This window comes from Bos taurus, chromosome 9, assembly GCF_002263795.3.
Source record: "Bos taurus isolate L1 Dominette 01449 registration number 42190680 breed Hereford chromosome 9, ARS-UCD2.0, whole genome shotgun sequence".
NCBI lineage: Eukaryota > Metazoa > Chordata > Mammalia > Artiodactyla > Bovidae > Bos > Bos taurus.
This window is the reverse complement of record NC_037336.1, coordinates 102294089-102316769: the sequence shown is the minus strand read 5'-3', so window position 1 is coordinate 102316769 and position 22681 is coordinate 102294089. Positions and strand designations below refer to the sequence as shown.

Genomic DNA, 22681 nt, shown 5'->3' with positions numbered 1-22681 from the left:
ATTATTTTTTATATGACTTAATAGGCTGGCTGGTAAAGAATCAAAAAAAATAAGTGATTATTTCATGGGGAAAGAAAACTGCCTTCAGCTGTACCAGCGAGCACCTCTGTCTCCGTGCAAGCTGCCTGGGCCCCGTCCAGTCGCCACAACCCCAGGAAGGGCTCCACTACACACTGAGCGGGACCCGGGCCACCAAAAGGCACACCAGCTGAAATCGTGTGCTTAGTCTCTCAGTCGTGTCTGACTCTTTTCGACTCCATGGACTGTAGCCAACCAGGCTCCTCTGGCAGAAAAAAGTTATCCATTCTTATTTCGTATATGTTTACCACAAAGGCGACAGGTCCCGGGAGCACAGCTGTGTGTCTGGATTTTCCACATGGGACGCTGACGTCAAAGACACTGAAAATGGCTGCCAGAAGCAAGCAGCGGCCCTCTCCCCAGATCCACTGGGAAAATGAAATGCAGGACTTTTCTCAAAATACCCTTAACCTCTGCCTTTGCTATCACTTGTCAACACTGAATTCTAGCCTGTAAGAGGCCACCCGACTCGAAACAGAATTATAATCATTTTAAAGCTATACCTGTATTTCATAAAGCTCTATCTGTATTTCTTTGCCACATGAAAAGAAGCGGCACAGGAATTCCAGGTGTCCTACGAGCTGAGAAAGTTTTAGACTCACTCTATTACAGCACCCAAAGAAACTCAAGGAAGTTTACAAAGTATTAACCTTCCATGTGATAATACAAAAAAGGTCTTAAACGTGCCTTACTATTAAGCTGTATCTCCAAGTTCACAGATAAATAGGTTATTCAAATTTTATTTTCCCTTTTGATTCTTATTAAAACATATTTCAACTTTGTAATTTGGGGGAAAAAAACCTGAAGCTAATTCCTTGATCATGAAGTCTCTGACAACAGTTTACATAATTCTTCGAAAAGGAGAGAATAATATTTGGGATTATTTCGTGAAATAGAGGATGAAGCAGGGATAAGCTGGGCTACTCTTACAGTACTTTCCAGGAGGAAGGTAAAAGGGCAGTTTAGGGAGAGAAGCGAAGAGCAGAATGAGCCCCGGGACCCTCGATCAGAGGTGGCCCTGGAGCAGCATCAGCGAGACCCCCAGCTCTCACCTTTGCAGGAACAGCATCGTTCTCGTTCTTAAGGACAAACCTGCCCTCTCGGTCATCTTTATTCCAGTTCAGCTGCACCACCAGGGGTTTCTCATCTATATCCAATCTTCTTTCTTCTTCACAACATGAAAAGAAAAAAAACAAACAAAAAGCCATGGTTATTTAATGGCACTAGTCAATACAACATTACTACATTCTGATACACAGTAAATTTTATAGACGAAAAATGTCTTGTAACCTTCATCACTTGCTGATAGACTGAATGTAATTTAATTCCTCTCATGTGGAAGTGAGCGTTTCAATGACTAATTCAGGATTTTGGTGCTACTATATGTATACCTATCACGTGTCCAGTGCCAGAGATGGCCAGGCACAACTTCCTGACAACATTTAGAATCTAACCAGGAAAATACGAGAAATACACATGGACTAGGAAAAAAACACATGTAGGGCCTTGCTATATGTTTATTTCTGTAAATCAAGTTCTCTCAGATACAACTGGAAAACGAGACGTTCCACTGATGGATGAGGCTCTTCTCACCTCAGCGTTACGTGCCGACGAGACGTGGCCCTGCCCGGCCAGCATCCGTCCTGGCGTGACCCCTACCCTCCTCCTCCCACCTGTGTCCTGACTCTGGCTCCAAAACGCTCAGTGCTCTACCCTCACACCCCTCCCGCCAGCAAGCTCCACCCCACCGTTCTCTAGATAAAGGGCTAAGTTAAGAGTCTACTTCCTTCCTTATTTGAAATCTAAAAAGCTCCTGGCAGCCCCCCAAGGGCCCCCACACCTGACCGCATACTAGGAAATGAGAGCTGGCAAAGATTATCCAGGCAAGAGGGCAGCAAAGACGGGCAATCACTGTGGTAAAGGAGGCGGGATCAACCGGACGAATCCAGAAGATTTACAGAGGCCTCAGCAAGCGTCACAGATCAGCAGCAATGTTAACTATCAGAATACAGGACAAACCAACTCTGAAGTATTATTGTATCAACAATACAATAAATCGGAGTCATATATCGGAGATTGGGCCAAGAAGTTTGAAATTCCTGCTTCAAACCAAAATTACCAAGTTGCTCAAGTGGCAAAATTTGCACTGGGTTGAAATCCCTCATAGCACATTTTTAGAGAACGAATATTCAGGACAATTAAGCCTAAACTGTAAAACAGCAAAGAGGGAGCTGCCCTGAAACACATGTGCCAGACAACTGCATGAACATAAATAAGTCAGGGCCCTGCTACAGTCTACATCACGTGTGCCTGACAACTTCATGCAGAAAGAGTCAGGGCCCTGCTACAGTCTACAATCTACATCACGTGTGCCTGACTCCATGCAGAAACAGCCAGGGCCCTGCTACAGTCTACAGTCTACATCACGTGTGCCTGACAACTTCATGCAGAAACAGTCAGGGCCCTGCTACAGTCTACAATCTACATCACGTGTGCCTGACAACTTCATGCAGAAACAGCCAGGGCCCTGCTACAATCTGCAGTATCCTCTGCTCAAGTTAGAACAGCAAAAGCCTTTAGTTTTACAACTGACTTCACACAAGAAATTCTAATGTGGAAAAGGGCTGCGAGTGGCATTTCCACAGTACTGGGCCAGCGCTCTGTCCCACACGGGCTGAGGTGCCAGGGGCTCACTAGGCACATGTCACCCGTCCAGGGAACACGAGCTGAACCGGCCAGACACGGCAGGAACCACTGGTCCCTGCGAGGCTGAGCACCGTCCCTCCTGTGGGCATCCCATCCATGTCAGGCGGGTTTGCTATGACTGGGAACGGCATGAAATCACCGGTTTTCCTTTTATGTGTACTATTTTCCCAAATAACCAGCAAGCTGTTAAGAACATAAATCCTTATGAACTTGTCTGGATCTACGCAGTAAAATAAAGTGTTAAGTATTTCCTTTGGCCTGGGGATGCCACAAAAAATTCCTGACACACTATGGGCTCTGTGACCCGAAAAAGACTGAGGCCCTGCGCCGAGCCCGCTCCTCTAGGACTCACACCCGCGGCCTCCTCCTCTCTGAGGCCCCGCGCCGGGCCCACTCCTCTAGGACTCACACCCGCGGCCTCCTCCTCTCTGAGGCCCCGCGCTGAGCCCGCTCCTCTAGGACTCACACCCGCGGCCTCCTCCTCTCTGAGGCCCCGCGCCCGGCCACACGAGGTACAGGACATAGGCAGGCCAGCCTGGCTGAGCGTCACCTAGGGGACAGGGCTGGGGCTGGGGAACAGACACCTGCTTGTTTACACACCTTCCTGGTCACTTCATCCCATACAAGTAACTTATCTTACTTTTTAATTAAAAACAAATCTAGCAACGGAAGTTTAAGGAAAAAATATTCTTAGAAAAAAAAATCAAGCCCATTCCATTTTTAGATCTCAAATCCCAACCGTAGATGTCATTCCAAAGACCTCACGTGGTGCTGTTCAAATGACCAACGGTGCAGAAAGAAGAGTGAAAGGATGAGAAATACTATCCTCCTCTCTGTAAGCTTCGTACGAAGATTCTGAGGTAAAAGGAGAACTCAGCCTCAGAGAAAACATCCAAAATCGGGACTATCCTCTCCTGTCAAATCTAGTCGAGGTACAATGTATGCAGGTGGTGCCCCAGTGAGCTTGAAAGAATGATCCGTTTCAAACAAAGAAAGCTATACTTCGGGAAGAAAACTAAATAAATAATGTTCAAACAGGTTTTGTGGCTAGAACTTAAATAGGTATTAAAATAAGGTTTGTGCTATCTGTAATTCTTTATTTACAACATTAACTGGATTTTGCTATCTTCTTTTTTCTGCAGGTGACTCAGTATTTCCAAAGCACTCATAAACATTTAAACATTTCTACATTCCTAAACAGTTCAGCCTAAACTGCCACATGATATAGGATATTTTCAGAAACTTCAAACCTTAAAACAAGGAGAAGAGCTTCCTCACGACCCCTGTTCTTCCCAAGAACACGGTTCCTGTTCCACAGGACAAAGACGCTACAGCAAGACTGACGGTCCACACTCACAGCAGTGGGCTACTTCCGGCTGTAGCGCTACAATCTACAGACAGAGTTACACGAAGTGTTTCTGCAAAATCAGGCAGCCCCGTGTATCATCAAGGTATGTTCCAGACCTGGAGAATTCAATGAAGCACTGCACTCCTCATCTCTGGAGGAGAAGGCAACTCCCCAAACTGCACCCGCGAGGAACCTGCTGGAACACCTCACAGACACTCGAGGGCTGCTCCGTTTCACTGCTCCCTCGGAACAGGACGGGGCAGCGGTGCAGCTGGGCCCCAGGAAAGTGCGCGCCTCGCGCCACGGCCCGCGGCCGCCTGCACACTGACCTCCGCTGACGTGCACCTCGTAGAGCGAGTACTTGGGGGACGACAGCATGCGCATGTCGGGGCGGAACTTCTCGGCCAGCGTCTCCAGCACGTCCTGGGTGGTGGCGGTGCTGGACACCCGGATGCATTTCGTGGCGAAGTTCCCGGCGGCTTTATCTTGAAAATAAAACCTCATCACTCCGTGGAACTCCAAATCCTGAAAGGAGAATGAAATGATACATCTTTGAAAAAACCATAGCCTATAAAAAAAAGGTGTCTTCAAATTTAGTCAAGTGACTTGGGACGAGCTATTTACAGTCTGCCTCCCCCTGCGTGGCTCAAGCGTCAGGTCCGGCTGCAGAGCACCTGTGTCAGCAGCAGCTGCCACTCGGACCGGGGCCCTCAGCTAGGGCCGGGCACCACTTGGTCAAGTCTTTATAACCACCCAGTGAAGCAGATGCTACGATCAAGCCCCAGCCTCAAGATCTGGCCACTAAAACGCACAAAGCCTGAGTATCCCGTTCAAGCAGGATCAAAGCAAGTCTAGAATTAAGCCTGGATGCACAGAACTCCGAGGTGCACACCCATCTGACCCTGAGGGCCCATCTGTCCCGAGATTTCAAAGGGGCAACGCTAACCCCAACCCCAGCATGAATGTGAATGAATGGAAACTCCCTTTGGCTGAATGTAATTGTAAGTATTTTCAGTATGAACTACTCGCCCCAGATCAACAGGCACAATGTGGATTTTTCTTAAAATTCTTTGTTTTTTAATAATCTTACTTCCAGAGAAAAGTACAATGGATGCCAACCAAGACTACTTCTCGGGAGGCTGAAGCCCACACACAGGACCTTGGGAGGCTCCCTCCCGGCCTCCTTTGCTTGTCCAATCAATTACAGGTTTTATTTAGGCAACACTCTTGCTGTCACCATAATATCAGGACTCAGGAGTTCACACCCGGGCAGGGGCCTGCTGCAACACAGAGCACCTGTGTTTGTCTGGTGGGTCACACCTTACCAGATGATGCTGTGTACCTCGGGACCCCCTGGACACAGCGCAGCTCCCTGCAGACCTCTGCAGACACTTCCAATCCCGAGGCTCCCTGCACGTCCCAGGCACCAAGAGCGCCTCGGCGGGAGTCCTCAAAGCGCCCGTCACGACACGTGACATCTTCCCACATCCGCGAGCATCCAGAGCCACCCCCGCCCTAAGGGCAGGCAGGGGAGCCCCCCTCACCCTCCTCCTCGCAGAGGTCCCTGCGGCCTCAGAGACCGTCACAGCCACTTCTATCTGCATCCCAACCCGCCAGCCTGCCCTTCCCGGAAAGGCACCCTCCAACGAGTCTTCACCTGAAGGAGAGTAAGGGACAGGGAGTATCAGCACGGGCTTAATGGTCTATTTGAAAATTAAACTGGACAAAGACACCTTTGGGCACATTTCCAGACCCTGGGTTCCTACTGTGTCTGCCCGACTCTGCTGCAGGCCGCCCGCCCCCTGTGTTCCCCCACCCTGGGCTAGGAACGCAAGGATCAGGGCTATGTGGGAAGGACAACCCAAACCACAGATGCCGGGGTGAAGCCAGGCATGGGCGCAGGGTGGCAGCAGAGAAAGCAAGTGAGGAGTTGTCTGTGTCTGGCCCAGACCAAGCAGCCAAAAATCAGGCTGACAATCATTTTGAAAGAAACCTCTATATTGATGCTTTTAAAGAAACAATTCTCCAGGCTCGATCAAGCCTAAATAAAGTAGACTATTAAAAACTACCTTTGATTTGATTTGCACTAAATAAGCATTAATAAATAGCAGTTCAACTTGCCGGGTCTCCTTAACATCACACTGGAACATATAAGCAGAGTCACTACTGGGCGAGTCCCTTAGTAAAGGAACACATTAGCTTTCTGCTCAATTATTCAGCCAGTTTCAGCAGGTGTGCATAAGTCTACAGAATTTTATCAAAACTGAGAAGACATAAAAACAAGTTCCTGAACGTTAAATTGGGCAGGCAGTGACCAAGCTAACACCCAATAATAACCGTAACTAACGTATGTCACAGGCCATCATGTGCCAGATACGGACGGTCTTCAGCATTTAATTCCCCAAACTAAGAGGCAGGTGCCACCATCACGCCCACTGTGCAGGGGCACAAAGAAGGTCCGGGGAGGCCAAGCGCGAGCCGCCAGCACACAGCCGCCCGGCGGCCAGCACCCTCCTGGCCACCAGTCCCTCCGGGCCAGCGGCGTGACCCCATCGCCTGTGCTCCGCGGCCGGCGCTGCAGCTCGATGCACAGAAAGGCAGGGCGACCTAACAGACTGGTCACTTGGTTCCTTTCCTCAGGGGTCGCTTTTCCTGACAGGAAAACTGCCTTCTTTTTACCTAAAGGTATATCCTCACCTTCAGATACATTCTTCCCTGAGAAACACGATCGCCCACGGTCACCACAACAGTAATGAACACTGCTCGGAGTTGGGTTACCACTCTTGAAACAGAAGTGTTCTTGTGTTTATCAGAAGGAATACGAGAAGACCAGAAGAGCGAGCGAGAAGGCTCGTTAAGAAATTGCACGCACAGGGTCAAAACAAGGAGCAGAGACGCACAGGTGGAGGTTTGCTTTTCAGCATTTTGCCAACACCTCATTGGTTAATGAGACTGATGACCAACTGGCCTTCTTACCTGAACCAGGAGAAACTCACCCAGACAACCCCAGATCTCCTTCTGTTCAAGCTACGGAGAGCCACCTGCTCTAGAGCTTAAACAGGCTAATAACCAGGCTGTGTTCACATTCTTCTCACTGCTTCCAGCATTCCTAGGAAAACCAGGTCCCGGCCTGTAGCCCAACAACGCTACCTGCAACAGGTAATCACCTTTCCAGTTCCCTGGTTTACAGGACCACGACTTTATCTCATACACACACCTATTCCCAAGGCTGCTGCCTCCAAGACAGCTGTGTGCCTTCAAAACACAAACATTACTGTGCACAAAGCTGATGGCCGTTTACTCACACTGTCAAAAACAGCAGTAACATTTGATGCCAACAGTTTAGGTAGAGAATGGACACAACACCTGATCACAGGTTTTTAGAGCCGTATAAATGCTATTTTTTAAGCTTGTATAAACCACTTCTTAAACTGTTTTAAACCAGCACTGAAGGACACTTTTTAAGACTATTTGCATTTCATTACCTGTAACTTCCACATGACAGATACTCCCGAAGGCTCAGCACCGTCTGGGGCGGACCTCAGCCCACCCCTCCCGGGGAACGCGCCCCGCTGCACACAACCTGCCCCCGGGGGCCTCACGGCACTGCGCCGCGCGGGCGCTGGGTTTCTACAAGCGGAGGGGTGAGGCCCCCCGGGAGGGTCACGTGACAGACGGCCAGCATTTCTCAGCACTGAAGTGTTTTGCAGTGGAGGCAGGTATACACACTTGCAGCCTGCAGGACTATGCGAACGTGACCGTTACTTGCAACCAGAAACCAAGCACAGTGGTGAGCCTGCTGCACGCTCTGGACCGAATCCGCTCATCCGGGGCGAGCCGGGGCCGTCCGCACCCAGGAGCACGATCCACGGCACACGCCTCACGGGTCTGCGTGATCCAGTGGTTCTGGTACGGCTCCTTGTCTGAAAACAAAGGCACGCTCTCTCACACATCCCAGTGCACGCCTTCTAGAGGTGAGCCAACCACTGTTCTCCTAACATCGCCAGAGCCGAGGTGGAGTAAGCTCACTGAACGCGGGAAAAGTCACCTTTCCGGGGAAGATTTCAGAGTTTATACAAGTTCTCTGGTCTAAAAAACCAACCGCAATGCACACACCCCACAGAGAACGCACACAGATCACCGCTTTATGAACTCGAACAAACCACCCTGTATCCAGCCACGTGAGCGTTGTAAGTAAGACAACTCTCTGCCAGGAAACAGCCTGCTGTGAAAACCGATCAGCAAACACGGTCTTCAAAGGCCTCAGTTATGGCCTCAGCACCGTATACTTACAACTGTCAGCTTCCGAGGCAGGTTCCCCGTGCGCTTCGCTGGGAGACGCCAGCGAAAGTGGAAACCTACCCAACCCCTTAGTCAGCGTCACAAGGGGATGAACAGTGACGTTCTCCCCACAGTCCTCTGAAAATCTTTAATCTCTGTTTGAGAAGCTACCACACCATGTGCACTGGAGATGTGAAAGACGGTAACGAAGGATACACTAATTAAACCCAAGTAACAAAAGACAAAAACCACACTTGTGATTAAAGATGATGTCTTGATTTCTGCTGTGACTCTTAAGTACTGCACTTGTACAAACGTGAAGTGCAAATGTACAGAAGGCAAGAAGTGAAGTGAAGGTGAAAGTCACTCACTCGTGTCTGACTCTCTGCGACCCCATGGAATGTACAGTCCATGGACTTCTCCAGGCCAGAACACTGGAGTGGGTAGCCTTTCTCTTCTCCAGGGGATGTTCCCAACCCAGGGATCGAACCCAGGTCTCCCACATTGCGGGTGGATTCTTTTCCAGCTGAGCCACAAGGCAAGTAAAGAAAACACCCTTCAAAAAGCCACCTCTCTAGTCCAGGGGTTCTATCCAACTTTGTCCGGGATCCTGCAGCAGACTGGTGAGGCCTATGCCACTGCTCTCAGAATAAAAATGTGAAATGCATAAAGCACAGAGGATTGCAAAGTGAACAATCACAGTGAAATTCAATCATTAGGGCTTCCCTGGTGGTGCGGTGGTGAGGGACACTGGACAGATCACTGGTCCAGGAAGAGCCTGCAGAGCAACTACGGAGCCCCGGAGCTGCACTCCTGAGCCCTCGCCCCCGGAGCCTGGGAACAGCACTCCTGAGCCCTCACTCTGGAGCTCAGGAGCTGCAACTCCTGAGCCCCCATCCCCGGAGCCTGGGAACAGCACTTCGGAGCCCACACTCTGGAGCCCAGAAGCCACACTCCTGAGCCCACACTCTAGAGCCCGGGAGCCACACTCCTGAGCCCACACTCTGGAGCCCGGGAGCCACACTCCTGAGCCCACACTCTGGAGCCCGGGAGCCACGCTCCTGAGCCCACACTCTGAAGCCCGGGAGCCACGCTCCTGAGCCCACACTCTGGAGCCCGGGAGCCACGCTCCTGAGCCCTCACCCCCGGAGCCCGGGAGCCACGCTCCTGAGCCCACACTCTGGAGCCCGGGAGCCACACTCCTGAGCCCTCACCCCCGGAGCCCGCCATTAAGAGAAGCCTCTACGATGAGAGGCCTGCAAACCACAGCCAGAGCAGCCCTCACTCATTGCAACCAGAGAAAAGCCCGGGCAGCAATGCAGACCCAGCGCAGCCGATAAAGAATCTTTTAAAAAGTACAACGATTGAAATATTTTTAAAACCTGTGATAGAATATGAGTGGTCTTTATTAACATATTAAGTAAGGTCTAGACCTTATTTTTGTGCATTAAAAATTTTACAACTTCAATTTTGAAGGAAATAGGAGTATAAACTTGTATGGGAAGAAAATGCTAAATTTCAGTTACAGGCTAATAAAAATGTATTTACTGAAATTAAGATGTCATTATTTTCTCATCCATGGAATGTATCTATAGCCCTCAAGTAAGAAGGCGTCCCTGGAGCAGCTCCAGAGATGACAAACACGCTTGACAGCTACAAGATACTGCCGTTTACAAAAGCAAAACTCATGTTACTTTGCCAACTGGCCTGAACTTTACCCACGGGCACCCCTGGGCCCGATGCTCAATCAGTTTGGGCATGACATTCTGCACAGGGGCAGTGCAGACATCCTAGGCCCCGTGCACTCCAGGGTGTAGGTGGGCACAGCGGGCAGGACGGGCCCAGGACTGCAGCTGTGGGCACCCCTGGGCTCCTCAGGAACGGCCGTGCGGTGCCTGGACCACCCCTGGCCTCCACCTACAGGATGCCAGCAGCACCCGCCAGCTGGGAGACCAGGTTGCCTCCAGACTCCGGCCTGGGCCCCCGGTGACAAGCCGGGCCCCCGGCAGCATGGCGTTCCAGTTCCCATCCCTCCAAGCACCCGCCTTCCTGCGGCATGATCCCACTTCTCTCCTGAACAGATTTCTGCTCCAGCGTCCGAGCCGCAGTGTCCAGACGTGGTCAGTGAACTCCAGGTGCAAACGGACTGCTAAATCTAACATCACACCTGTGATTAACGCGATTTAACGTGACCCAGCTTGACGGTGACCACCTAAGACTGCTGACTCACAGGAGGCGTCAGTAAAATGACAGTTCTTGAGTCGCTGCCACCTTTGTCCACCTGCAGCCTCGCTCCAGCTCAGCACTAGCCTGTTAAACCATAGACTTTGAGTACAACTAATCACCTGTTCCCGGGCTTTCCCCACCAATCAGAGGTAATGAATCTGTCTGTAAAGCAGGAAACACAGGTTCGATCCCTGGGTCGGGAAGATGCCCTGGAGGAGGGCATGGCTACCCACTCAGTATTCTTGCCTGGGAAATCCCGTGGACAGAGGAGCCTGGAGGGCTGTGGTCCTTGGGGTCACAAAGATGTGACTTGGCACAGCACATCAGCTGTTCCTAATTCATCTCACTGTGCTCAGACCCAGCCCTTCAACTCAACAGCCGGATGAAAGCCGTGATAACGTCCAGACACATCGTGACTAATCCACTTCCCTCATCTACAAAGCTGGCAGCCCACTCTCTCAGGCACACACACAGTGACGTCACTGCGTCCGCTGAGCCGGGCCGATTCCTGCGAGTGGAACCGCACAGCCTTCCCAGCCCCCACTTCCTTTCAGGCTCACCATAACCAGAGGGCACTTCTAAGAACAGTTTGGGTTCATCTTCACAGCGTTAGTACGCACACTCAGTTCACACACTGCTTTCGAAACCTGTATTATGTAATAAACGTCTTCATGGAAACCCACACTTTAAAAATTATAGATGTCATCATAAGGCGATTTAAGAAATTAAATAAAGTTGACTACATAAAAATAAACTTTCATTTGGGGGAAAAAAAGGCACGAATAAGTAAGGTCCAAAGACAAGGGGCACACTGGGGGGAAAAATATTTCCAACTTACATGAAAGAACGAAATATAAGATATATAGAGTCTCTAAAATATGAGAAGAAAAAAAACCCACTTTAACATGGATTAAAAAAACCTCATGTTCACCAAGTGAACATGAGTCAAATAGGAAAAAGGATGAACCACCTCCTTAAAGACAAAATAACTGTAAAACTTGAAAATAAGATCACATTTCTCAATCAAAGTGGTATAAGTCTAAGAACCCCTCTACTTGTGGGGCGGATACAAGACGCATGTCGACGGTGCAGACCTGGGGCAGCGCTCGGCAAAACGAGCCGCACAGGGCACAGAGCGTCCCCTTCGGTGGGTGTGTCCCGGAGACACGCCGGCAAAGGCGTGCACTGCAGCGCCGGTGATAACAGCAAAGTTCTGGAAAAGACGCGGCGAGGGACGCCGGTTCAGAAAGCTCTGGTCTCTTCACGTAACGGAATGAAACGCTGCCACTACGCCGTGACGCAGCACGGAACACAAGTACACGTTTCTGTGGACGCAGGACACAACTGTGTGTGCGCCAGTCAGCTCCTTTCACGTGACGCCTGACCACACCTGCAGAAGGAAACCCTCCCTAAAATGGACAAACCAAAACGCTTCCTTGACAGGGAAGATCCCCTGCAGAAGGGAATGGCAACCCACCCAATTCTTGCCTGGGAAATCCCACGGACAGAGGCGCCTGGCGGGCTACAGTCTAGAGGGTCGCAGAGAGTCACAACTTAGCAACTCAGTAACCACAGCTCTTGTCACTCAAGAAGTCTCAAAGCAAAAGACAAGATGTAAAATTAAGCATCTCTAGCACCCAGACTGCTATCTCTCAATCCTTTTCTCCACTAGAAAGAACCAAGGATCCCTGGAGAAATGGTCTAATCCAGGTATGGTCAGAAAATGGACAAGATGAGTTTGGGACACCTTATTACACCAGAAAACAAAGAAGTTTAAAAAAAAAAAAGAAAAAGAAAAACCGTCTAGCCACCAAAAGGTGCACCTGGCCAAATCTGGACAATTTGATTACCAGCAGCAATAATGACTGCAAGTGACGAGACAGAGAAGCCATGAAAACTCCCAACTGCGCAGCGAAGTAAAGAGCAGGGAGAACGCCAAAGCCAAGGTCACTGTCACCGCTGCAGGCTACTACACCAACCTAGTCGGAAAACAAGCAGCTCAACTCAGAGAGCGCGGGATTCACTGTCCTCCTGCAGCTCAGACAAGGAAGACAGGCTTTTAAACCTCCAGCCAGTAACCGTGAAACAAACGACAGAACTGGGAAATCAGGATTTTTTCAACCCTTACTTGTCGGGCGAGGACTGGCAGGGCCCCAGCCAGGAGGCAGAGGCCGCCACCCGGCCCCGAGGGTGCGGCGGGCGGGCTGTCGGGGCCGCGCCTCCGCCCCCAGCTCAGGGCCAGCCCCCGAGGCCCTCCTGGACCTGCGTGTGGACCTCAGCTCCATCACGGCTCCAAAGCTACAGAAACAGTCACTCCCCACCGCCGCTGGAAGTGATTGGAAGTTTTGGACAGTGAACTTCAGAAACGGGATTATGAATGTACGGTGTTCTACTCTGTGAATCTTGGTATTTTGCTCCTTTCGTATGATGCATATACAGTACTAATATGCTCAGTTGTTTTTTGCCTTTTTTTTTGTCTGGAGATACTTTTCAAACTATCTTCTCGTGTTTAAGTATACGAGCACTTGAGAATTTTTAGATGGGAAGTGATGAAATGTCTTCTCTCAGATAACCATGTCCCTAAACTCAGCTTCAATAATAAAATAAGGAAATTTTCTTTTAAAACCTGTTTCTTATATCTGCGCTGAGTCTGAAGTATGTGAAATATTGAGAAGTTTCTAAGTCTGAACAAGGGTAATGCACCATACAACTACATGCAGAAATTGGTAGACTATCATTTACTGTATTTACATAACTTCCAAGTAAATACTCAGCTGCAACAACTGATTCAAAGAAGCTTTGTACAATTGAAATGCTACCATCTGAATCTCTATAGTATACTAAAAATTGAATTCACAGTACTCAACCTGTTCTATTAAAAAAAAAAAAACTCAAGAAACTTATCTAAATGAAAAAATTATCTTCAAATCTTCACTGTTGTACACTGCATTAGTAACCAAATACACTTTGAAACGGTTTTTGAGTCCTTTCCATATTTTGAGGCCTTTCATATCCTTTATGAGACTCTTGAAAGGGGGTTGGGTGGGGGGAGAGAAGTTAGAAACAAAATAATCTGGGGGCAGAGGGTGCAAGAGCAGTGACGTGAACACGATCGCCTTCCAGCTGGGGTTTCACAGAGAAGTCGGCACCGAGCTTGACTTCTCTGCCTGGTTTGATGGGGGCTCCCGAGCCGCATTCTTGGTGCCAAGCGGGACGTGCGGACCACACTTCCTGCCTCACTCTGCCTTATCAGGTGAGCACAGCAGATCGGAATGCCGCCTGGTAGCAGGCGAGAGCGAGCCAAGGTGAGCTGCTCAGAGCAGCACGCAGACTTCAGAAAGGGCCGCACGGTTCGGGAGGATGTTTGGCAGCACTGACGCAGAAAGGCACCCAGGAGGGCAGAGCGACACAGGCAAGACCAACTCCCTGTTCCGCTGGGTTTCCTCGCGAAACCGCACAAGAGAACGTTCGCGAAAAGCAGCAACCGCCAGAGTGGACTGTCCTTCTGCTCACCAAAATAACACTTCTATTCCAGAATTTTCCATACTGAAGTAAGTATTACAAATATGTGGGGTATTTAACTATAATGTATTCGTGTATGGGCTAAAAAAAAAGTATATTCTGTAATAAATTCTTTAGATAACTAATGGAATATGTCATAGGCATGAACTCAAAGACAAAGAAACAGAAATACGATGATGAAAGAAAAAAGTGTTAGGTTCCATAAAATGAAAACCTCAAAAACCACTGATTTGTTTTTATATATAAAGTTACACTATATCTTTTAAAGAAGATATTACCATTTCTAGACAAAATCAGAAACAGTAACAAGATTTTTTTTTTCAGCTTAAAGAGATATGCAAAGCAGAATCAACCTAAAACGAGCAATACTAATCCAGAACGTGGTGCTGGGGACCTCCCCTCCCCTACAAAGCACCTCAACTGACACAGGGCTGAGCCAACAGATCTGAGCTTGTCCTGCGATGAACAAGGACGACCTTCTGCTGGAGCAGACAAAGCGAAACACGGGAGAGGAGGAAAGGCACAGCTAATAACGACAACAGGAACAGCAACAGGTATCCATCCTCAAGAAGCATCACCAGAGCAGAAGGAAGCACCACCGGAGCCAAGCGCTTTCTACACACGTCTGCTGCACTTCTAGACACGGCCCTGTCTACAGACCCTCAGCTGAGCCCAGGACACAGCACGTCCAGCCACAGCCCTACAGGGTGGGCACCTCTGTCTACAGACCCTCAGCTGAGCCCAGAACCACAGCACATCCAGCCACAGCCCTACAGGGCGGGCATCTCTGTCTACAGACCCTCAGCTGAGCCCAGAACCACAGCACTTCCACACACGACCCTACAGGGTGGGCACCTCTGTCTACAGACCCTCAGCTGAGCCCAGAACCACAGCACTTCCACACACGACCCTACAGGGTGGGCACCTCTGTCTACAGACCCTCAGCTGAGCCCAGAACCACAGCATGTCCAACCACAGCCCTACAGGGCAGGCACCTCTGTCTACAGACCCTCAGCTGAGCCCAGAACCGGTAAGCTGCCTGACCCCGACCACACAGCAGCACCCTAGGTCAGAAGGCGGATGAGACAAGAAGCTGCACTTCTTTCTCCCCACAAAGCGAAGTTGCCTCTCACCTGTTACCCTGTTGTGAAGAAAGGCTGTAGCCTTCCCACGCCCAGTCACACACAGACTGCACAGCCAGTCAACATCCCACTAGTGGACAGGTAACACAGCCAGCACTCTGACACACACCGAGCATACAGAAGGGAAAGCCCGGAAAACCCACACTGAGGCTGTAAAAGGGGGTGGGGAGTCCCACGGGCAAAGGCACTCCAGGTACAGTGAGCACCTACGGGCAAAAAGTTAACTGTAAACCCTTCAGAATGGAGCGCTGAGCACATCCCTGAAACAAGAGAGAAAAGGTATAAAAACGAAAGTCGAAGGAGAAGACCGAGAAACCCAACTACATTTTAAGGCTTTAAATCTGTGACAAAACACTGTAAGAGACAAAAAAAAGATGAACTGAAACATACTTGCAACATACACATAAAAGATGAGTATTCAGAGTTTACAAAGATTTCCTACAAATCAAGTAGAAAAGGACAAACAGCTCATGGAAAAAAACACGGACAAAATGTGTAAGGAGGCGATTCAAAGAGAAAACCAGAAGGACCACACACAAGAAAACACGCTCACTCACTGAAACCAGGTTAATAATATTAGTCATGATTGTTACTTCATATATTCTAGCTTATCAAAAGAAATCTGAATATCCCGAGGATGCGGGGACGTCTGAGGTCTGGACCGTAAACTGGCAAACCCATCTCAAGATCAATGTGGCAGAATGTGCGTCTGGCCTCTGACGGAGAAATCACACGTCTAGGTGTCCTCCTGAACACCGCCCCGGCCCAGAAGACAGGGACGAGGGCGCCCTGGAAAGCCTGCTCTGTAACAGGGACGACGCTGCACAGCTTGGCCGTCCCAAGGCAGGAGCGGAGATGCGGGGCAGGGCGGCCATGCAACCGCTGCAACACTTGAAGCTCTGCCCTGGCAGCCTCAGGCGGCCGTGCTCTCTGGAGGCCGAAAGGGGGCAAGACGGGCAGGAGGGGTGGCTGTACTATAACTCGACATCCTGAGGCTGCCCGGCCGCCTTCAGCTGAAAGACACCTCAATGATAACAACTACACCTCCCTTGTTGATTTGGGAATTAAACAGAGCAACGGGCCAGCTGTGTGTCTAAACCTCTGCTCGGCAGGCGTTGCGTCAGAGGTGTGAGCTCGGCAGTGACTCGCGGAGGAGGTGGCCAGGAGGGCCTGGCCCCCCAAGCAGAGCCCCCCACAGCAGAGGCCCCAGGACGCAGACGGTGCTGGGGCCACGAGTCTGCTGGGGGCCGGCCGGGGTGCCGCAAGACAAAGGCTCCCTGCGTCGTGCAGTGATAATTCCCACGGGGTGGAGAGGAAGAAGTGGGAAGGAGGGGAAGGATTGTCTGGAAGGAAGGAAACAATAAAAACCAACACCCAAGGTCAGACTTCCAAAGCTGGGGCACAAATCAGCTCAAAGGCAAAGCCCACTTCATAGTAACATTTTTAAACCACATTAAATGCAAACGTTCAGTAAAAACAGAATAGCAATCTATAATAAATGTTTTAAAACGACATGAAAACTGTAATTTAGAAACAAAAAAATAGACTCAGAACAGACACTAAGCCCAGGGGATAAGATGCTTCTCTCTTCAGCTAAATCATCTTCACCCCCTCCAACTCCAGGCGATGGGGAAGAATAGCAAACAGACTCTCTTCTCAGGGACTTGTGATCCAACAGGAGAACCTCGCGACAGGCAGACACCGACAAGCGAGGCAGAGGGACCAGTCCGCGGAGCCGGAGGGACCCAGTCCCGGGATGCAGAGGGACCAGTCCCGGGAGCCGGAGGGACCCAGTCCCGGGATGCGGAGGGACCAGTCCCGGGATCTGGAGGGAGGGGCGGCCAGCAGCGCGTCTGGAAGCAGCAGGACCGCGACGGTCCGGGCAGAAGGAGACGGGGCGGGCGGCACCGGGGCTTCTCAGGACGGAGCGCCACACCGGGCTCCGGCGGCCACGGTGCTCTCCGGGTGACAGCTCAGCCGCCTGAGGGTCTGAACGGGAAACTGCACCACTGAACTGAAGGTTGAGAAGCGCACAGCCCAGACTGCGCCAGCAGCAAGACGTGCTGAGACGCGAAAGATGCCAACGATGCTTTGGAGGCAGAGCCGCCAGACTGGGGAGGGCTGAGGCCTGGGAGAACGGTGGAGACAAGAATGGGGCAAAGGGGCACCAGCAACCGAGACAAGGGGCAGCCGGGTGGTCCTCTGGCCAGGAGGCTGCAGGAGTCGCTGAGCGGAGAGAGCATGAGGCTGTGGGCACGGTCTGCTCAGGGCGGTGCGGGCGCTGGGTGCGGGCGCGGCCGCTCAGGGCGGTGCGGGCGCTGGGTGCGGGCGCAGCAGCTCAGGGCGGTGCGGGCGCTGGGTGCGGGCGTGGCCGCTCAGGGCGGTGAGGGCGCTGGGTGCGGGCACAGTCTGCTCAGGGTGGTGCGGGCGCTGGGTGTGGGCGCGGCCGCTCAGGGCGGTGCGGGCGCTGGGTGCGGGCGCGGCCGCTCAGGGCAGTGTGCGCACTGGATGCCCCGAGGAGGAAGGCTCTCGGGGAGCAGAGAGGAGGCGGCAAACCGGGGCTCCTCCACTCGGCACAGGAGAACGGACCGGACCCCGGGGCCAAGTGGAGACAAAGCCAGGGGATCGCATCAGAGGGCCTGGAGGTGATGACCGGGTCCTGGCAGCCCGAAGGACATTAGTGACCCAGACAAAAGCCGTCTGGGTGAACTCGAGGGTTGGGCCCTTAGGGTAACAAGCAAAAAAAAAGTTCTAAAATTTCATTTACATCTTTAAAATTAGACAAATGACATTGATAGTTGCACTCCACTGGTCACATCCACAAACACCCAAACTGGCAAAACAATCACAGAGTCACTGGTTGTCTTCACAGCGCAGAATGGTTAGCAGAGGTAAGCAACTCTAATATATACACAGGCAACCTTGGAGCTCTAATGAAGACTTTTACAATGAGGACTCCCCTGAAGATGCCACTTACTCCGTGACCAATATACCACTCTCCCACACACCACAGAGAAGACTAAAAGATAACTCCAGGAAACAAAACCACCTTTTTTTAAAAAAATGTTAATCTCATTAGAAAAGACCTTGATGACAAGAAAGATTGAAGGCGAGAGAAAAAGGGGATGAAAGAGGATGAGATGGTTGGATGGCATCACCGATTCAATGGACATGAGTTTGAGTAAGCTCCGGGAGTTGGTGATGGACAGGGAGGCCTGGCATGCTGCTGTCCGCGGGGTTGCAAAGAGTTGGACATGACTGAGCGACTGAACTGAACTGAATCATTTTTTAACCTATTATTTTCTCTACTGGGATGTTTGCAGACATAAGTTGAAAAAAACATTGTATCACTAAAAAAAATCAAACAAATTAAAAGGAAGTTTTAAATAGTCAGATAACCTTAACTATTTGCAACTACCAATAAGGCTGATTTGTCCAAGGCTCGTGGCTTAATTCCAAACTTCTAAAGCTCATTCTCTGGTTTTTGGAAAGGTTTTGTTTAAGTTCATTTATGTGCTGTATGTGCTTAAGTCACTCAGTCATGTCCGACTCTTTGTGACCCCATGAACTGTAGGCCAACAGGCTCCTCTGTCCATCAGATTCTCCAGGCAAGAATACTGGAGTGGGTAGCCTTTCCCTTCTCCCAGGGGATCTTCACAACCCAGGGCGTGAACCCAGGTCTCCCACATTGCAGGCAGATTCTTTACTGTCTGAGCCACCAGGGAAGCTCATTCAGTTCAGTTCAGTTCAGTCGCTCAGTTGTGTCTGACTCTTTGCAACCCCATGAATTGCAGCACACCAGTCCTCCCTGTCCGTCATCAACTCTCAGAGTTCACCCAAACTCATGTGCATTGAGTCGGTCATGCCATCCAACCATCTCATCCTCTGTCGTCCCCTTCTCCTCCAGCGTCCAATCCCTCCCAGCATCAGGGTTTTTTCCCAATGAGTCAGCTCTTCACATGAGGTGGCCAAAGTACTGGAGTTTCAGCCTCAGCATCAGTCCTTCCAATGAACACCCAGGACTGGTCTCCTTTAGGATGAGCTGGTTGGATCTCCTTGCAGTCCAAGGAACTCTTAAGAGTCTTCTCCAACACCACAGTTCAAAAGCATCAATTCTTTGGCACTCAGCTTTCTTCACAGTCCAACTCTCACATCCATACAGGACCACTGGAAAAACCATAGCCTTGACTAGATGGACCTTTGCTGGCAAAGTAATGTCTCTGCTTTTGAATATGCTATCTAGGTTGGTCATAACTTTCCTTCCAAGGAGTAAGTGTCTTTTAATTTCATGGCTGCAATCACCATTTGCAATGATTTTGGAGCCCAACAAAATAAAGTCTGACACTGTTTCCACTGTTTCCCCATCTATTTCCCATGAAGTGATGGGACCGGATGCCATGATCTTCGTTTTCTGAATGCTGAATTACTGCTAAAAAAGAAAAATATACCCCTCATATCCAAAGTAGTTCCATAATGAAAATCCTTAAGACACAAACCTATCTGTGTGAGTCTCCTCCTGATACTATAAATTCTGGTGGTAGAGAGTCTAATAGAATGGAGCCTGATTTAAGAAAAAAAGACAGCCCACACTCTTAAAAAACAAGGCCATCACTAAACTCAAGAGAATACAGGCCGCAACTCAAGCTAAGACAATCACGAGTTTAAAATAGGTGCTCCCTTGATTTTTTAGTGACTTTTCAAGACATAACAACGAAGAAACAAATGACTAGTAAAATACATCCACTGATGGATAGAAAATTAAAAGACCAAAATGATTAAATAGAAAAAAAATTTTAATACAGGATAAAACATCAACATGTTCTATAAACAGCATTTGTGCAAATGGAAGAGATTAAAACAAACATCCCAAAAGAAAAAAAGACATGTCACATAGAAAGTATAACGAAAAAAAAAAAAAATTAAAAAAAAAAAAGAAAGTATAACGGTCGATGAATTTGTGAAAGACGCTCCTCCTCGACGGTGACCTGGGAAATGTGAAGTTTGAAACCAAGGACTTTCTGTCAGGCTGAGAAAAGATGAATTCCCAGCAACAGGGTCGGGTGAAGGGTCACACCCAGTGCAGCAGCGTGCGAACTGGAAGAGCCTGCTAAGGTAAGAACGGCAAAGGCTATCAAAACGCTCCCTGTGTCCACCCCTCCAATGCAAACTGCTTTTGGAAATCCATTTCTATCTTATAGATATGCAACTACACAGAGATAATTAGGCAAAATACTCACAGGAACAGTACTAAAACAGTGTATCGTAGAGAAAAGTGTGAATAATGTGACTCCTACAAGGAATATTACATCGCCATTAAAAAACAAGAGCATTTTATGTAAGTGTTATAAAAGTGTCCATAGCTTCCTTCTAAGTAAAAATAACCCAGATACCACTCACCTAAAAAAGCTTACTGTTAATTCTGCAAGAGCCACTGCCCCCAGGGGGTTCTGCTCCTAAACTCAGACACAGACATTAACACCGACGCAGCCACCGAGCTTCCAACTAGAGACGGAGCTCCAACCAAGAGGGGCGCACGCAGACCTTACAGTCACTGAGTTCTGAGTGTGCACACACCATCAGGCACAGCCCTTACCCGTGGCCTCCTTGATCTCAGGATAATGGTGCCAGGCTTTAACACAGGCCTTTCTTTATTGAAAAAATAAACAGAGGACAGAGTCCAATGTGAAAATACAGCGCCAAGAAAGAGGAGCCAGATGAAGTCACCCGTGACACCAGGGAAGGGCAGGAACACAGAGACACCGTTACAGGAGGTGGGAGGCCAGCGAGGTCGCCCAGCGTGGCGATGAGCACATCAGGGCTTCCCTGGGGTCTCAGATGGTAAAGAGTCAGCCTGCAACGCAGGAGATGTGGGCTCAATCCCTGGGTCGGGAAGATCCTCTGAAGGAGGGAATGGTTACCCACTGCAATACTCATGCCTGGAAGAGTCCATGGACAGAGGAGCCTGGTGGGCTACGGTCCACGGGGTCACAAAGAGCCGGACACCACTGACCAACTAATACTTTCACATCAAGGCCATTGGAGAAGAGCAGATCAGCAGGGGAGGACCGGACAAAGAAAGCAGGGGTCAGGATTTTTTTTTTTTTTTTCAACTCTGGCTAAAGGATAACTGAAAAATTCTTTACGAGATGGGAATACCAGACCCCCTGACCTACCTCCTGAGAAATCTGTATGCAGTTCAAGAAGCAACAGTTAGAACTGGACATGGAACAACGGACTGGTTCCAAATTGGGAAAGGAGTATATCAAGGCTGTATATTGTCACCCTGCTTATTTAATGTCTATGCAGAGTACATCATGAGAAACACCAGGTTGGATGAAGCACAAGCTGCAATCAAGATTGCCAGGAGAAATATCAATAACCTCAGATATGCAGATAACACCACCCTTATGGTATAAAGCGAAGAAGAACTAAAGAGCCTCTTGAAGAAACTGAAAGAGGAGAGTGAAACACCTGGCTTAAAACTCAACATTCAGAAAACTAAGATCATGACATCCGGTCCCATCACTTCATGGCAAATAGATGGGGAAACAATGGAAACAGTGACAGACTTTAGTTTCTTGGGTTCCAAAAATCACTGCAGATGGTGTCTGCAGCCATGAAATCAAAAGAAGCTTGCTCCTTGGAAAAAAGCTATGACAAACCTAGACAGCATATTAAAAAGCAGAGACATTACTTTTCTGACAAAGTTCTGTCTAGTCAAAGCTATGGTTTTTCCAGTAGTCATGTATGGATGTGAGAGATGGACCATAAAGAAAGCTGAGCGATGAAGAATTGCTGCTTTCGAACTGTGGTGTTGGAGAAGACTCTTGAGAGTCCCTTGGACTGCAAGGAGATCCAGTCCACCCCAAAGGAAAAATCAGTCCTGAATATTTATTGGAAGGACTGATGCTAAAGTTGAAGCTCCAATACTTTAGCCACCTGATGCAAAGAGCTGACTCATTTGAAAAGACCCTGATGCTGGGAATGATTGAAGGCAAGAAGAGAAGGGGACTACAAAGGATGAGATGCGTGGATGGCATCATCGACTCAATGGCTGTGAGTTGGAGCAAGCTCCGGGAGCTGGTGATGGACACGGAGGCCCAGCGTGCTGCGGTCCATGAGGTCACAGAGTCGGGTGCGACTGAGGAACTGAGCTGAGCTGAAGGGCCCCACCGGGATTCCCAGGTTGTGCTCGTCGTGAAGAACCCTCCTACCCGTGTAAGGAGACAAAAGAGACACAGGTTTGATCGCTGGGTGGGGAAGATCCCTTGGATCTTGGCAACCCACTCCAGTATTCTGCCTGGAGAATCCCACAGACCTGGCGGGCTACAGTCCATGGGGCTGCAAAGAGTCTGACATGACAGAAGTGACTTAGCAT

General features: G+C 49.6%; 1 protein-coding gene across 14 annotated transcripts in view; it reads right to left on the bottom strand.

The window, feature by feature from the left end:
* Nucleotides 1-22681, bottom strand: part of AFDN (afadin, adherens junction formation factor) — a 113638-nt gene that overhangs the window by 75506 nt on the left and 15451 nt on the right. For 7 of the 14 annotated variants that reach the window (XM_059889991.1, XM_024997145.2, XM_059889996.1 and 4 more), the window contains exons 2-3: nt 4462-4657; nt 1131-1246 (exon numbers count right to left, since the gene is read on the bottom strand). In XM_059889991.1, coding sequence (XP_059745974.1) covers nt 1131-1246; nt 4462-4657 — 312 coding nt within the window. The remainder of the gene's footprint in view (nt 1-1130; nt 1247-4461; nt 4658-22681) is intronic. The other 7 variants (XM_059890000.1, XM_059890001.1, XM_024997154.2 and 4 more) reach the window with 1 other exon arrangement.